This window comes from Chaetodon trifascialis, chromosome 15 (genome assembly GCF_039877785.1).
Source record: "Chaetodon trifascialis isolate fChaTrf1 chromosome 15, fChaTrf1.hap1, whole genome shotgun sequence".
Classification (NCBI taxonomy): domain Eukaryota; kingdom Metazoa; phylum Chordata; class Actinopteri; order Chaetodontiformes; family Chaetodontidae; genus Chaetodon; species Chaetodon trifascialis.
This window is the reverse complement of record NC_092070.1, coordinates 25,298,364-25,315,152: the sequence shown is the minus strand read 5'-3', so window position 1 is coordinate 25,315,152 and position 16,789 is coordinate 25,298,364. Positions and strand designations below refer to the sequence as shown.

Genomic DNA, 16,789 nt, shown 5'->3' with positions numbered 1-16,789 from the left:
GGCTTGGCGTAGTTATGATGCACTGGGGGAGGTGGGTTTTACTGGATCCCAGTCCAGCTTTGATGATGGTAAACTCCTCGACCAGCTGGGAACCAGTCTGGTGCCTCACATGGTTAAATTCTGAGAAAAAGCGCAGTGTGTTTCCTGTAATGTGAAATATGGAGGACCTCAAGGCTTCGTTGAAGTCTGTGGATGAAATCTGTGGATGTCTGAGCGCTGCTGCCTCCTGCTGGTGGATCCAGACTTCACAGCCTGCAGCTGCAGGAGGAACCAGTCATGAGAGAAAAGGTGCCGAGCACATCTGTCAAACATCTGCACACTTTGAGCTGACGGTCAGAGCAGAAGTCTGAACACTGAACGCCTCATGATGAGTTCAAGTGTTAAACACTCTGAAACAGACAGAGACAAGACTTCTGTCCAATCACAAACAAGCGCTGTCCCTCCTTTTCTGGAACCTGAAATGCTGTGTTTTGACCCTGAGGGCCACCGTAGTTTTCAGTTGATTTCATGTCAGAAAGGATCAGCAGGCTGTCACGTTCAGGTTTACAGATGTTTTCAACAGCGTCACAGCTGTTCTGGAATCAGAGATTGGACACCTCAGTTTTGTAATAGCTGCATGTGTCCTTATCATTTGTTGCATTCAGGGACACTCTGGGAATCTGTCATTTTATGCTTTAGTGCAGTGTTAATGTTGACAAATTTAGTTTTAGTCTTAGTCACTTGACTGAAGGTCTGGTTTAAGTCACATTTTAGTCTTTTATTTTGTTTTCGTCAAGATTTCTGTTTAATTTTATTCAAATGTTTTAGTCATAATTTTCTCAGTTTCATGATGCTGTGATGTGATTTTGAACTATGCATTTAGCCAGCAGCTCACTGACTTACCGTACTTTTAAAATAATATAAAGATGAATGCCTAAAGTGCTTTCAGCTTTCAGTTATTATGCTCCTCACCTGTGGAACATTCTCCCTGCACACCTGAGGTCTGCACCAAGTCTCAGCTCATTTAAATCAGGGCTGAAAACATTTTTATTTGCTACAGCTTTTACTTAAACTAAATGTATTTGCTCAATGGTTTTAATCATTCTAAATGCTAAATTATTGTCTTTTACTGGCTTCTGTTTTTAATTTTCCTTTAATTGTATTTTATTTTTATTTTTCTATTCTCTTCTACTCTCTTTCTTTCTTTCTTTCTTTCTTTGAAATGTGTGATTTCAATGTATTTTTATGCTTCTGTAAAGCACTTTGAGTTGCCTAGTGTATGAATTGTGCTATACAAATAAATTTGCCTTGCTGGATAAAGTGCAATGAAACAATGATGTTTCCTCACAGGTCATCTCTTTATTATCTGCATACATCACTTATACTTTTTACTTTTACTGCACTGCCACTTACGACCTGTTGCACATGTTTTTATGGTTTGCTCTACCTGCACCCACCTCATACTGTTTATACTGCTAATACTTCATGCCACTTGCACTACTTACATGTACTTATAAAAATCCATCCATCCATTTTCTATGCCGCTTATCCCTTTCAGGGTATCTCGGCTGTCAACGGGCGAGGGGCGGGGTACACCCTGGACCGGTCGCCAGCCGATCGCAGGGCACAAACACACAACCATTCACACTCACACCTAGGGGCAATGTCTCACACTTTCTTCTTTTATACAGAGCACTTTGTTCATGCTTCATGTTGGAGTGTACTGACTTTGAGCTGTTCTCAGGTCAGTCTGTGTCAGAGAGGATCAGATCAGCTGGTCACAGTCTGTTTACTGATGTTTTAAACAGCATCACAGCTGCTCTGGAATCAGGGCTGTAAGAAACAGAAAGTTAGTTTTGGCGTAAAGTTCTCGTAAAGTACCTGCTGAGTGTTTATAGTATTTGGTTTTAGAAAGAGAACACTGATTTAAGAAGAAAATAATGACCACTGCCATCATATTTGATTCCACTTGAGAGTTTCTGAAGATGCATAAGACCAAAATATATCTTACACACACTTTTAAACAGCACATGAAGATGGAGACTTTTCCTCAAAGATGCACTGTGACATTGTACTCTGATGCTCGGGTGCTGTAGTTTAATGGACTGCTGCCCTCTGGTGGTCACATCCCCCCTGTGGCTGAACGGAGGGTAGTTGTTGCTTCATTGGTGCTTCTTTGAGCTGTGGACTCTTTCCAACTGAAGAACACAAAGCAAAGGGCAGTAAAAGCTGCAGTAACTATGCATTATGAGGGTAGACGTAATATAACAGCAGGCAGTCTGTCGGCTGAAAAACGAGGTCAAGAACAAAAGGGCAGGCTCAAAAGTATGTTCTGAAACTCACGTCGGCTCATTTTTAGCTGTGCTAGCAGTGCAGCTACAAGAAAGAGCTCATCCCCCTCTGAGCTAGCCTATTAATATGTCGAGCTAAGTAGTTTGTAATCGTACCTCTGACTTCGCTCTTCACTAGCATCCCTAGGCTCACAAGCATCCATAGGCTAGTCACTAGCATCTTTAGGCTAGGTACTAGCATCTTTAGGCTAGGTGCTAGCATTCCTAGGCTAGTCACTAGCATTGATAGAGTAGTCACTAGCATCCATAGGCTAAAATGTTAGCTAACATTATGCGTAAAGAGAGGATTAAAGTGATGTATTTAGAAGTATGACTAAGTGATTCTGGTATTACCACTATCAGGTAGTTTTTGCTGTTTGTTAGCACTCGACTGCTGTGTAGCTCCAGCTAATTGGGCGGCAACATGAAATGCAGAGTCATCAAATGGACTGAAAGGCTCATCATTCACTGTTTTTCAGCTCCAAAACAACGGGATCCTCGCTAAGTTTGACGACTCGAAACATCCAGAATCGGGTCAGATTTGGCCGAGTGACAGTTTGCACGTTTACCAGAAAACAGGAAGCAGCTCATGTCGTAGTTCAGCTAACTGTCAAAAAACATAGAGCTGCTGATCCTCACTGAGACCACTGGGGGGCAGCGAACTCATGATTGACACAGCACTGTGATGTGTGTGTGTGTGTGTGTGTGTGTGTGTGTGTGTGTGTGTGTGTGTGTGTGTGTGAGTGTGTGTGTGTGTGTGTGTGTGTGTGTGTGTGTGTGTGTATTGTACATGTATTCCCTACGCTGTGGGGACATAAATCTGCTTACACAGTCACCCTCTGGGGACTCGCTGCCCATGTGGGGACAAACTGAAGGTCCCCAAAATGTAAATCAATACATTTTATGGTTTATGTTGTGCACACAGATATTAAATAAGATTTACAGACGTTATCAGTGTGTTATTGAGACCACTGGAGGGCACCAAACACTCAATTCTCCACCATCATACTGACACTTTGGGTGAACACTAACACTAAAACACTAAAGACTAAAAATATCAAACATTAATGAGCAAAACATTCTCAGTGGAAGTCTTTATGTGATACTGTTTCATACTGTTTGTCAAAGTGTACTTTATTAATACAGATACTAAACATGAATCCTGACATGGATATCACGATTAAAGCCTCTTCAGAATATGAATGATCAGAATATTAATATCAGTAGAAACATCTCTCATTATTCCTCCCAGTGACGAATGTGCAAACTGTAACTGGTGCATTGTTGGGATTGTGCTCCGTCAGCAGGAACTCAGCAGGACAGAGACAGAAAAAGGTGTAGAAAGTTACCCACACTTACCCAAGACAATACAGGAAATGGGCTGAGTTTCCACAAAAATAAGAGTATTCTTGTAACATGTTTGTAGGCTAAATTTAAGAAAGAAAGCCAGAACAAATATGAGCACACTTATCTACACACTCTCCTCCTCTAATGTCGAAATACATAATAACAATAACAATGACTTCCTTTGCGTAAGTCATTACCTACAAAGGGCACCGTCTGCGTTCATTATTTTTATTGTGTCTTTTTGTCTCTCTTGTCTCATTCAGGATATTTTTGCCTTTTTTGTGTTTTGTGTCGATGTCTTGCGAAATAACTGCACTGCTGTAAATTGCTCAATAGTTTTTTTATATATAAATATATTCTTTATGTTTAACCTTATTCAGTTTGGGTAAATGTGTGTGAAATTCATATGTAGCATGTATGTTTTCTTTTTTTTCTGTCTCTCTTATTACTTTGTCCTTTGTTAAGTTCTGTATAAATGCACTTTTTTATATGATGTGTTTGAACTTCATGCACACACAAAAAATCTGTTCATCAAAGACTCACATTTGGGCTTTTATTTTGAAAGTTTTGACTGTGCACTGCTTGTAGCTTGAGTCAGCTTCACACTGCTGGAAGATGGAGAGGAAAGAAGCTCCTGTACTGCTCACACACACACACACACACACACACACACACACACACACACACACACACACACTGTCTTAAAGCACCCCTCCCTTTCCTTTTTACCTCTTGCAGTAGAGCAGAGCTGCTGCAGCGACGTTTCTCCGCTCAGCATCCTCAGAACAAACATAAAAATAAGAAAGCAAAGCGACGGCTGAGGAGTTTTCCAGCAGCTTTTAAAAATCTGACACGTGTTTTAACCTCAATCCTGCTTCTGATTGTTGATTTCTGTGTTCTGCTGCTTCGTCTCTCCACTGGATTGTACCTCCTGCACCTCCTGCAGAGACACCATGAACATCAGCCTGCAGCTTCCTGTAGACTAGGACCAGGTGAGAGCTCAGTGAGCGGCTGAAAACCTTTGGATTTCACGTCGCTGAGTCCAACATGTGCTGGTGGGTGTGTCGGCTTCCCCGGCTCAGCTGCATCACGCTCCATCTTTTGTCTGCCTTTGATGCATTTGGTGCATCAGCCAGTGTGTGTGTGTGTGTGTGTGTGTGTGTGTGTGTGTGTGTGGATCAGTATCTACTCACATTATGGGGACATGAATATGTTCACGAGGCCACATTGTGGGGACTCACTGTCCTTATGGGGACACAAGTCCTCATGATGTAAATGAAATTTGAGGGTGAAGCTTACAGTCAGGGTACGTCTCCAGGAAATGAATGTTAGTCAATGTAACGTCCTCTGAACTGATGGAAATGTGCTCATGCATCAGTGTGTGTTAATTACATATCAGATATGTTTGAATGCTGCTTTCAGGTTGTCACTTCCCGTTTTTTAAGCTCTGCCGCTTCACAAAATGTTATTTATTATTCTCATGTGTTTCTACACAAGCAGGAAATATTCTGTCATATTTGAATTTTCACTTTGTTTCCGAGAAAACGCTGCGAGAGGCCGGTTAGTCTGCTCCTTAACATTCACACCACGTCCTCCCTCCACGGGGAAATAATGGAGAACATGAAAGACAGTCGAATGAAGCTGCATGATTATTTTCATTGGCAGTAAAAAACACAAAAATATTCCATTTACAAAGATATTATTAAAGAGTTTTCCACTGATGGATGACTGAAAGTAACAACTTCGTATCAAACAGCTGAAGACCCAAAGTCCTTTCCACCCACCTGCCATCAATGTCCCTGACCGTCCACAGAAACTCGGGCTCTTCGTTGATGAGATGAAGGTGAATCTCATCTTCTTCGATGCCTCTTCCTGTCACTCAGTCTGCATGGATCGGTTTGAACCTTTTTTGAACCATAGCACCGAATGTTTTATTACTTTAGACTCCTGAACTGAACATCGGCAGACTTGAACAGAGGATTGGGATCCAGAGAAAAGCCCTAAACTGCTTTCAGTCATACATGGAAAACTGAAGTTTTTCTGTCAGTGTGAGGACGTTTCTTTGTCCTCAGCCCTCTTCTCCTGTGGGGTTCCTCAGGGCTGTGTTCTAGGACTGCTGCTCTTCTCTCCATAGATCCTCCCTCTGGGTCCTCCCTCCATTGTTTCCAGCTACATACATCTCCCACGATAATCCCACAGCCTTCAGTCACTGCAGCTTCAGTTTGACTGTTTCCAGGACATGAAAGACTGGATGTCCCAGAACTTTCAGATGCTGGACAAACTGAAAACTGAGGAGGTTCTCTTTGGTCCTCCGGAATCCACAAGCCCCCTGTGCAAAAACCTTGGCATGATTTTTGATTCTGCATTTGGACTGAGTCACTGGCAGTGATGGAAACCACCTGCTGTACTAGCAGTATGTACAGATTCAGGCAAAATGTAGCATGTAGCATGTTAACAAAAGCACCATTGGCGCCTGCAGGGCCAGCTAGCTAGCCCAGTGATGTTCACAGAGTAACCAGTTTGACTGTGGGATAACAAGGCTAACGCTAAGCCTCCAAAGCAGCAGAAACACCAGAGGACCAGCTCCAACTCACGTTACATCTGCAGTGAAGTCATGAGACCATACGCTGGAGGATCTGGTTCCTTCCCATCATCAGATAGACGTTAGCCATCTGTCAGCTAAAAGTTCATCTCTCAGGAAATCACGAAACTACACTAAAAGTCCAAAGTCTGCAGATCAGTGATGGAGCTCAGTGATGCTGCTGATGATCTGTAAACATGTGGAGCAGCTCACCAACATGAAGAAGCCACACGGTCAGTTTCGGTCAGTTTGAAGCCTTCAGTGAAGATGAGATGTATCAGCGTGCCTGAACGTGCCAAGTTAGCTGCGATGCTGCAGTACGACGGCGTGCAGTGAGATATACCAGAGATCAAGAGTCAAACTCAGCATAAATGAAGGTTTTCTGCTCGTGTGCAGCTCTGCCAAGAAGACATGGAAGTTGATGTTTGCCTCTGACAGGTGGTCTGAGCGTGCTGAAACGCAGCCTGTTTGTGGGACTTTCGGTTCCCCTCGGCTCTGATGCCACTGCCTGAACTCGGCCCTGCAGCTCTGTGGGCAGCTGATTCACTTCAGTCAGATAAAAATCTGTTCCTTGTCTTGATTCTGGTTCTTATTCTGTCATATTTCAACATGCTGCTGCTCATTTCTAGAAGAACCTGGAAATATTCTCAATGTTGCAGCAAAATCTTTTAGATCAAAAGGCTGACGGCTAAAATTGGAACATAGTCAGTATCCAGGAAGCTATTTATTGTTAAAACTGACTAAATAAGGACATAAATCTCCATTATAAATCTGGTCATTTCTTCCATCAGCTCTCCATCCAAACCCTTCAAACTCTTCAGGTTTTACAGCATGACACCCCTGAATCTGATGACGCTGACCAGCCATCATCCAGTATTTAATAAGAGGTCTGTATCAAGTCAATACATCAGCTGACTGATGCTCTGACCGCAGCATGAAATAAACATTATCGAAGCAGCGAGTCATTACGCTGCTGCTGCACAGCTACAAACAGCACACTGATGGCTCTAATGGTCGTCTCCTCCCGCTAATGTCCCCCCTGACTCCTAAGTGTCGGACGCAGCTCGATGCAGCCGGCGCTAATCCTGCCACTTCCTGCAAAAAGAACAAAAGCAACTGCAGGTTAATTACTGCGGGAGTCGGCTGTTTAGCCCCCTACTCCTTCACCCCTCCAGCACTTCATTAAAATCCTTTCACCTTCTAGTACTATCAAGTACTATCAGCTGAAAGCACTTGAGGTAAAAGTACTGCTGTAGATGTTTCAGCTCATTGAACTCCTTCATCTCCTGTTGCTGCTTTAATCTTCATCAATGCTTCAGATTCTAGAAGATCATCACATGTTTGCAGCGCGGCGTCCTGTCAGAACCACGTATCTCCAAAAAGAAAAAACAGGCTGTTTTCAGCTTTGTGATGAAGCTTTTTCAGCTGATCAAGAGGCTTTTAAAGAGTTTACTGAGCTGAAGAAGACATGAAGGAACTCTTCATCCTTCAGTTCAGCTCAAACATTCAGCATCAACACATCTGGAGATACGAGCTTTTCACTGGACAGGGAGGAGTCTGAAGAGTAACTGAAGCTGTCAGACTGATGTAATGCAGTAAAAGTACAACGTTTACCTCTGAGGTGTAGTGAGGTGTAAATGTATGGAAAGCTGCAGAAGCTTGTGGACGTTAAAAGCGAGAAACTACGACTTCACTGGGAAACAGCCAATCACAGAGCTTCAATTCGTAGATCCACTCACGATCTTAAATGTTACGTGGTTGAAAAACTGATTTGGTGACATGTTTGGCCACAATTGTGACACTTTGGATTTGCTAGGGCTCTGATTGGCTCCTTCTTCCTCATGGCAACAGCAAGGCTCATGGGTATTGTAGGATGTGGAGCCGTCCACCAAACTCACAGAAGTGACATGAACAGGAACCACCATGATGAGACCTGATGGTCAAAGGAAGTTCAGAGCTGTCAGAGACATGGAGGACGTTCAGAGGAAGAACGCTTGTATCCTATAACGTGTTTAAAATTACACGGCGGCTCAAAGCCCCTCAGGCAGCAGAAGAAATGCTGCAACACCACACACAGCAACACAGTGAAGCTCTGTGCCAGAAGACTGCGTTTGTCAGCTTTTACAGAGCGAAGCGGCGGCACGACGCTCGTCCTCAGGGGGACGCAGTTGGACTCATCCATCAGGTCCTGGCAGATCATTATGTTCTTTCTCCAAAATCTGCTCCTTAAGAAGCTGTTTGTCCTCCAGGCTGCAGCTCAGATCAACTGATCTGTCCCCGAGTGATCTGAGGCGTTCATAATGTCCACCCCGCTGAGAGACAGACGTCTCATCAAACAGCTGATCACAACATCAATGTTCATGTCCTGCATGAAACCAAAAATCGAATTCATCTAATTCATCTACGTCTCGTACGTGACAGGAACATTTTTAACCCAAAACATGATCCTTTCCTAAACCTAAACAAGTAGTTTTGATGCCTAAACCGAAGCAAACTGTGACACAATGTTTCACAACGTGAACCATGAGGTGACCATGGTCTGCATGATGAAGGTCTGCATGATGAAGGTCTGCATGATGAAGGTCTGCGTGATGAAGGTCTGCGTGATGAAGGTCTGCATGATGAAGGTCTGCATGATGAAGGTCTGCATGATGAAGGTCTGCACGATGAAGGTCTGGTGTGATGAAGGTCTGTGTGATGAAGGTCTGCATGATGAAGGTCTGCACGATGAAGGTCTGCATGATGAAGGTCTGCATGATGAAGGTCTGCATGATGAAGGTCTGCGTGATGAAGGTCTGCGTGATGAAGGTCTGCATGATGAAGGTCTGCACGATGAAGGTCTGGTGTGATGAAGGTCTGTGTGATGAAGGTCTGTGTGATGAAGGTCTGTGTGATGAAGGTCTGCATGATGAAGGTCTGCGTGATGAAGGTCTGCATGATGAAGGTCTGGTGTGATGAAGGTCTGGTGTGATGAAGGTCTGGTGTGATGAAGGTCTGCATGATGAAGGTCTGGTGTGATGAAGGTCTGCATGATGAAGGTCTGCATGATGAAGGTCTGGTGTGATGAAGGTCTGGTGTGATGAAGGTCTGCATGATGAAGGTCTGGTGTGATGAAGGTCTGCATGATGAAGGTCTGCATGATGAAGGTCTGGTGTGATGAAGGTCTGGTGTGATGAAGGTCTGTGTGATGAAGGTCTGCATGATGAAGGTCTGCATGATGAAGGTCTGCGTGATGAAGGTCTGCATGATGAAGGTCTGCATGATGAAGGTCTGCACGATGAAGGTCTGGTGTGATGAAGGTCTGTGTGATGAAGGTCTGCATGATGAAGGTCTGCACGATGAAGGTCTGCACGATGAAGGTCTGCATGATGAAGGTCTGCATGATGAAGGTCTGCGTGATGAAGGTCTGCGTGATGAAGGTCTGCATGATGAAGGTCTGCACGATGAAGGTCTGGTGTGATGAAGGTCTGTGTGATGAAGGTCTGTGTGATGAAGGTCTGTGTGATGAAGGTCTGCATGATGAAGGTCTGCGTGATGAAGGTCTGCATGATGAAGGTCTGCATGATGAAGGTCTGGTGTGATGAAGGTCTGTGTGATGAAGGTCTGCATGATGAAGGTCTGCATGATGAAGGTCTGGTGTGATGAAGGTCTGTGTGATGAAGGTCTGTATGATGAAGGTCTGCATGATGAAGGTCTGCATGATGAAGGTCTGTGTGATGAAGGTCTGGTGTGATGAAGGTCTGCATGATGAAGGTCTGGTGTGATGAAGGTCTGCATGATGAAGGTCTGCATGATGAAGGTCTGGTGTGATGAAGGTCTGGTGTGATGAAGGTCTGTGTGATGAAGGTCTGCATGATGAAGGTCTGTGTGATGAAGGTCTGGTGTGATGAAGGTCTGTGTGATGAAGGTCTGGTGTGATGAAGGTCTGGTGTGATGAAGGTCTGTGTGATGAAGGTCTGGTGTGATGAAGGTCTGGTGTGATGGAAACAGGACTGTTATCTGCAGCTGACTCCTGGTTTTATCGCTTAATAGTGTTTCTGGTTTAAAGAGACGTCCGGTGACACATTGGTCCAAATAAACTCCATCAGTGACCAGTAGGACTTGGATCAAATCCCTCTTGAGCTCGTGTCCGTCTGCACAAAAGACCAGAAGCCGGAAACCTCAGCAGCTCACGGCGAGAAGCTGTTGAGTCACTGGAACAAATCAGCGACCTTCAGCCCACACGCAGACCTGCGTTCTATTTATTTTGTGCTCGAGGCAACAAAAACTTTCTTCTTCTTTTGGAAAGCGAGGTGTTGCTCATGTCCGAGGTGTGTGAGAATTCACCTTAAAACCATCGAACCACAGAGCCTTTCAGCAGCTGCTCCAGCTGTCAGTCGACGTCTTGCAGACGTGCCGTCGTGTGCGGTTTGAGTCGGGTTTAAGGCTGAAGAATGTAATAATGTTCCTTCATCATCGAGCAGAAGTTTTAATATTCTCTCTCACATCTCACGACTCAGGCTTTTAATAACAGCGCAGTTATTAAGCAAAGAAAAGCATCTGAATACGACCGAAGCTGAACTGTAAGCTGTCGCTGCTGCAGGATGTTTGTTAGTGCACCAAACTCCCTTCATAAAAACAACAAAAGAGCGATGATGAAGAACCGCGTTTCATAAAACATGAAACACAACGAGACGTTTCCGTCCACGTTTTCTGTTCATTTTCAGTTTGTGCAGAAAAAAAAAAAAAAAACGTTTTTAATGTTCAGCTGAGGTGGAAAAGACATTTCACTGCAACATCAGTACTTTTACTTTAAGTACATTTTGCTGATAATACTTACAGACTTCGTCCAGGTTTATACTTTGACATACTTCAGTGTGGTATTAGTACTTCTACTGCAGTAAAGCTTCTGAATTCTTCTTCACTGCTGCTTTAAATCCACGAGCTGTCCTGTGATAAATGTCTCCGTGTCTCCCACCCGTCTCAGATCGCCACCTGCCCTCAGCTTCCCTTCAACACTTCGCTCTGTCTTCGCCGTCTGATGGCCGCCAGTCCCAGCACCGCCCAGCCTCCCAGCAGCATGGAGGAGTCCCAGCAGCCGCACCAGCCAATCAGCACGCAGCAGGACGGAGAAGCCGACCACGCCGCCGTGACGTCTCAACCAGTCAGCGTAGACCAGCAAGTCCCGCCCCCGACAGCAGACGCTCCTGGTGCCAAACAAACAGAGGACAAAGACATGGACCACCTGACAGTGATCACTGACAACATGGAGACCAGTAAATACGCCTGTCCTGTCCCCAGCAGGACCCTCCGTCCGTCCAACACCAACCTTTCCTTTCAGTAGTCCAGTAACGAGTGCTTTTACTTTTCATGCTCTAATTTCATTTTAAACTCAGTCGTCTCTTCACCTCTTCTCCTCCAGGTAACGGCATCGGCCCCGTGAGGGCCGACTCGTCTCCCACAGTGTCCTCTGTGTCGCCCAAGCTGCACGCCAAGCCGGGCGGTCACGCTAACGGTCGGCCTGGTTTGGGCAGCCGGTCCGGCTCGGTGGCGGCGGGCTCACCCCGGCCCTCGCTCACCCGCCAGCCCAGCGCCATCACAGAGGCCACTGTGGACGGCTCCAAGCCGAGGGACTACCTGATCCTGGCCATCCTGTCCTGCTTCTGCCCGCTGTGGCCCATCAACATCGTAGCCCTCACCTTCTCTGTGATGGTACGACTTCAGATTGTGTCTTTGGTTGGAATTGAGATGGAAAACCTGACAAATGCTAATCAGACCATGAAAGAATGAAACTGCAGCTCATCTGTAAACCTCCATGAGCCAGTGGGACAGAGAAGTATCTCAAAGGACGTGTGAGCTCAGTGCTTAACGCTTTAAGACTGGAGCTAGCATGCTTTTAGCTGGCTAGCATGTTAGCCTTTAGCTGCTCAGATGCAGCAGTTTGTGAACTGGCTCAGTGAGTTACGTCACCACTTCCTGTTTCATGAGGATGAACAATGATGATTGGTCGAGTGCTCAGAACTGCTTTACATAACTGAGTTCTAGATGTTCAGTGGTGTTCTGTAAATACAGAAGTCGGCAGTTTGAGTTTTGATCACTCTGTTTTTACTCGGTTCAGTCCCGGAACAGCCTGCAGCAAGGAAACGTCGACGGAGCACGCCGTCTGGGCCGCAACGCCATGATTCTGTCCGTCGTCTCCATCTTGGGAGGCATCGCCATCATCACCGCCACCATCGCTCTCAACTGGGGGTGTAAGTAACATCCCATAAACGTCTCCCTGGAGATTCAGACTGTGTATCAGCTGCTTCCAGCTCTTCATGGAGGCTGTATGATGTTTGCACTGAGTGAGACATGTAAAATCAACCTGTTTTAGAGTTCCTGCTGTCCAGATAAAGACGTCTTTGTCTTCCTTCTGTCTCCAGTGATATTAAAGTCCTGATTAAAATGGGCCCAAACGGCGAGACCGACTTCACGACGACATCTGACCAACGCGACACCGATTTCCTGAAGCACTGTTGTTTTCAAGCGCCTGCACCGGATCAAAGACAAATCTGTTCCTGTACTTTGCTGTTGTTTCTTGCTGCACGACGAGCATGGTCTGCCTGACGCTCTACCTCCGACACCACCCAACCCACCACCCGCCCACCCCTGACACGACGCCTGATGGACAGGAAGCTCTTCGCTTCCTCCTCCTCTCATCGATCTCTGGCCTCTGTGGACATGGGATTTTCCTGATCTCCACGTCAGTCTCTGTGGTCCAGTCATGGTGCAGACTTGGGGGGCGTGGTTTTCACTTTTTGATGCCAAAAAATTCGAATCTGGGTCGTAGCTGAGCAGAAACTGGGAGATGCTGCTGCTGTGATGGTTCAGCGTGAACTGAAGACAAACTGTCTGACCTGGGAAGAGTTTTGGGAGAAGCTGGTGGATTGTTTCATCGTCCACGTTTCCTGTTGGCGTTTAAGAAGCACACACACAAACATGAAGGTGGACACGCCCTTGCTGCTGCTGCTGCATGGCGGTCATACAGAGCTCCAGCCCTCACGTCTCTGCTCTAAAACTGCTCCACCAACGTCTGAGACTCAATCTGACGCTGAGGTTTTCCTCCATCGATCCTCCTGAGCTCCAGCTTCACACAGAGGACGAAGCCGCCCGCACCACGTTTCTTATTGTCAGCAGATCTCACGTGCAGATTCAAATCAACAGCGTGTTCTTCCCACTTCCTGTCTGTGGGCCTCGAAGCCCATTGGTTAAAAACACCTCACACATATTTAGATTCATGTTTAAAAAAGGCTCCGTAATAATCAGCAAAGCAGTTAGCTAGCGGACAGGAAGCAGTGCATTTGTTAGGGACTATTTCCAGCGGCGGATTAATCCACGCGCTGCGCTGCAGGGAGTGTCTGTGGCAGCAGGACGCTCGAGAACACGTTAGCACATACTTTCACTGTTGGTTTGAGTCCGAACGTGAGATTTGATGATATTAAACAGTCAGTCAGCAGTTAGTTTGTTTGCATTCGTGAAAAATCTGCATGCATCACTCTCTAAACGAATATATTTTCATACATATTCCATGATATGACCTCTGACCTCCATCTCATGTGCATTACACACAGAACGAGTACTTTCATGTTCCTCTTTGTAAACTGTACTTCTACTCTTTACTCCCGTGTACTTTTGAGCCAGTATTGTAGTTTTCATTTTCCCATATTTGCCATTTAAACCTTCGCTGCAGCTCCTCAGAGCGCTGGACAGAAGCACCTGTCCACACCAGGAAGTGACGACAACGAAGCAAAACCCAGAAGAAGAGGCAGCTTCTGGCGACAATCTCTGGTCACAGTTTTCGTACGTGACAAACACGACGACGTGCTTCCTGCGCCTCCTCGTCTAACCTCCACAAGCACACTGAAGTTAGCTGCTGCAGCTAACGTTAGCAATGTTCGTTTTCACGTTACCATAGCGACCTTCTCTGCTAGCTGCTGGTCCGTTTCCCAAACATAAAAATAACTTCAGCCTTCACGTTTTATCAGCGTCACACCCGACACAGAATCTCGGAGCGCAACTCGTGCTTTGAGTATTTTATTGCCCGGGTACTTCTGTACTAGATGCTAATTTTCTCTGTCTGGAGTCGCAGTACTTTAGCCGAGAGTAGACGCTGAGTACTCTGTAATCCTCAGCGTTCAGTCGTCCCTGCTGTTGCAGACGTGAACTCACCACAGACACTCGACTCGTCTGTCGACCCTCATGTTCGGGCCGCTAATGACCGGGGCTGATGGGAAACGGTGTTTCTCATGTTAAACATTAAACCCTGACCCTGACCTCAGAGACAGACGCCCCTCTGAGGTCAACCTCTCAGAGTGATGACGGACGAGCTGTCCTGCCGTCTGAACCTGGACGTTCTGCTTCCTCTTCAGATCTTCAGTCAAACTGCTGACCTTTGACCTCTCTGGCGTCCGTCCACACAGCGTCGGTTCAAACAGAGATTGTCCATCTTTGAGTCAAAGGGACCGTTTGATCACAGCGTCCACAGATCAGTCAGATCAGTGAGGTCTGAGTGGGCTTCTTCACGTTCAGCAGAAACTTTCTTTGGCTCTCTGACTCTGTGGGCGACGGCCGAGTGTGTTCCAGCACAGGTGACGTGTGTGTGCTCGGCCGTGGACGTGTGTGTGCTCGGCCGTGGACGTGCGTGTGCTCGGCCGTGGACGTGCGTGTGCTCGGCCGTGGACGTGCGTGTGCTCGGCTGTGGACGTCTAAGAGAACATTTGAGTGCTTCGACGTTGGACACACACTTTGCTGCGGTTTAGGGTTTGCTGGCTGCTTGATTTCTACATAGAACACCTGTGCCAAACACCTGAGTGTGTGCCAGCCTGCACAGGATCAGCCCCCCCAACCCCCCCCCCGAGCTTCATCGACTATAACCTGTGCATGTTTACAGTATTTATTACAGGACTCTGACTGTAGCCTCGTTAGCCGGCGAGCTAACTGAGCAGCACTTTGTAAATAGACTCTGAGAAACGCGTCCGCCCACTAAAGATGGCTCCTTTTCTCTTGGCCTTGTCATGGAGACGTAACTGACTCACGTTCAACCTGCTGCCAAGAGCGCACATGAAAAAATTAACAAAAAAACAAAAACAGGGTTTTCTAGACGCCGCGGTGCGAAGACGAAGCGGCAACACGTTTGAACTTTGCGGTCAGGTGAGGTCAGGTGAGGTCAGGCTCAGAGGTGGGAGAGGACGGGGGGTCACCTCCACCCTGCCCACACCTTCGCTCCACCCTCTCCTGTACTGTATGTAGCATGCCTGTTTACTAATCACATTATGCAAGAACGCGTGATGTCAGCGCGAACGCTCGCTTCCCTCAGTGCTGCTGTGGTCGTGTACTTGTACACACTCTTTGTGTGGACTTTGCTTGCGCTACCTCTCAGAGTTGCCTCCAGTGTTTGATCGAACGCATCACATCGTTGACCTTTGACCTTTTTTAAGCGACTGTTAGATCTCTCGTGCTTTCTTTGTCGTCTGCTCTGATTCACTGCTGACGTTCTGATATTAAATCACAAACCCGTCATTCGTCCGGACAGAAGTCCAAAGAACGAGGACATCTCCACCGTCTGAGCGCAGCGTGAGATGGTGGACATGTCCTCTGAGAAGACACGTACAGGTCTGAGGAGGATATTTAGAAATCCGCTCAAACGTTTACTGAAATCCTGTTTCTGTCTTTCACTGAGGAGATTTGATGTTATCGATGGATTTAACAGCTGATTCCATATTAAATCTGTTTTAATCTGTTCATGAAAGAATCCCAAAAAAAGAGTCAGACAGATTTTTGTTTGGCCGCAGCTCAAAGACGACGAGCTAACGTCCTTATTGTTTGTCCTCCAACGCCGAGCTGCTCTGAGCTGACGCGAAGAGAAACACAATTAGCCGAATCAACTCGACAACACGATTTAACAGTTTTCACATTTTACTCAAACTGACTAAAACAAAGTTTCCCTCTGTGGATGATGAAGATGACATCCAGCTGTCCAATAAGGTCTCCTCATCAGTCCATCATAAGGTCTTCTGGTGGACTGACAGCAGAGAGACGTGACAGCTGGTGGAAAAGCTGAACTCCTGCAGGACTCATCGTGTGGCGTCCGCCCGCCGTCCGTCCTGGATCGATGCCACTCGCTCGTTTGATGCCCGCAGCAGGAAATCAGTCGATGGTGTTCATCGTTGTTTTTCACTCCTGTTCATCCTTTCATTTCTTTTGTAAATGCTCTTTTGGCACCTGATTCCCTGATCTTTGTATTTTTATATTTCTAGTCCCACTCTCTTGGTCTCTTTTGTATTGACATGATGATCTGTATGTGACGCTCAGTATAACCTGCTACTGCTTTTTAAATGAAGCATGAGTCGACGATACCGATCGCTCCGACGCCGGACTTGTTCGTGCCTGTGCATGCCTTAAATCGACTGCTTTATGAAGCATCCAGAATGAGTATTGATGTACACCAGACATTTATCAAAGACACTGTTGATCTTGACTACTGATGTTGAGTATCTGCTCATGTTTGAAGGGAATAAATCCCAGTGAAATACGA

The 16,789-nt window shown here is 46.2% G+C and overlaps 1 protein-coding gene across 1 annotated transcript; it reads left to right on the top strand.

Annotated features, from left to right (window-relative positions):
• The first annotated feature begins 4,556 nt into the window (after positions 1-4,556).
• On the top strand, positions 4,557-16,789 carry LOC139343948 (trafficking regulator of GLUT4 1). The gene is made up of 5 exons (XM_070981806.1): positions 4,557-4,659; positions 11,222-11,492; positions 11,639-11,928; positions 12,335-12,467; positions 12,639-16,789. The coding sequence occupies exons 2-5, from the start codon at positions 11,258-11,260 to the stop codon at positions 12,653-12,655; spliced, it is 675 nt and encodes a 224-aa protein (XP_070837907.1). The 5' UTR covers positions 4,557-4,659; positions 11,222-11,257; the 3' UTR covers positions 12,656-16,789.

What these genes read in the sequence shown, in the direction of transcription:
- LOC139343948 (XM_070981806.1), top strand. Translation starts at nt 11,258, where the DNA reads ATGGCCGCCAGTCCCAGCACCGCCCAGCCTCCCAGCAGCATGGAGGAG. An exon ending in CACTGACAACATGGAGACCA is followed by an intron (nt 11,493 to 11,638) that starts GTAAATACGCCT and finishes CTTCTCCTCCAG; the next exon opens with GTAACGGCATCGGCCCCGTG. An exon ending in CCCTCACCTTCTCTGTGATG is followed by an intron (nt 11,929 to 12,334) that starts GTACGACTTCAG and finishes TACTCGGTTCAG; the next exon opens with TCCCGGAACAGCCTGCAGCA.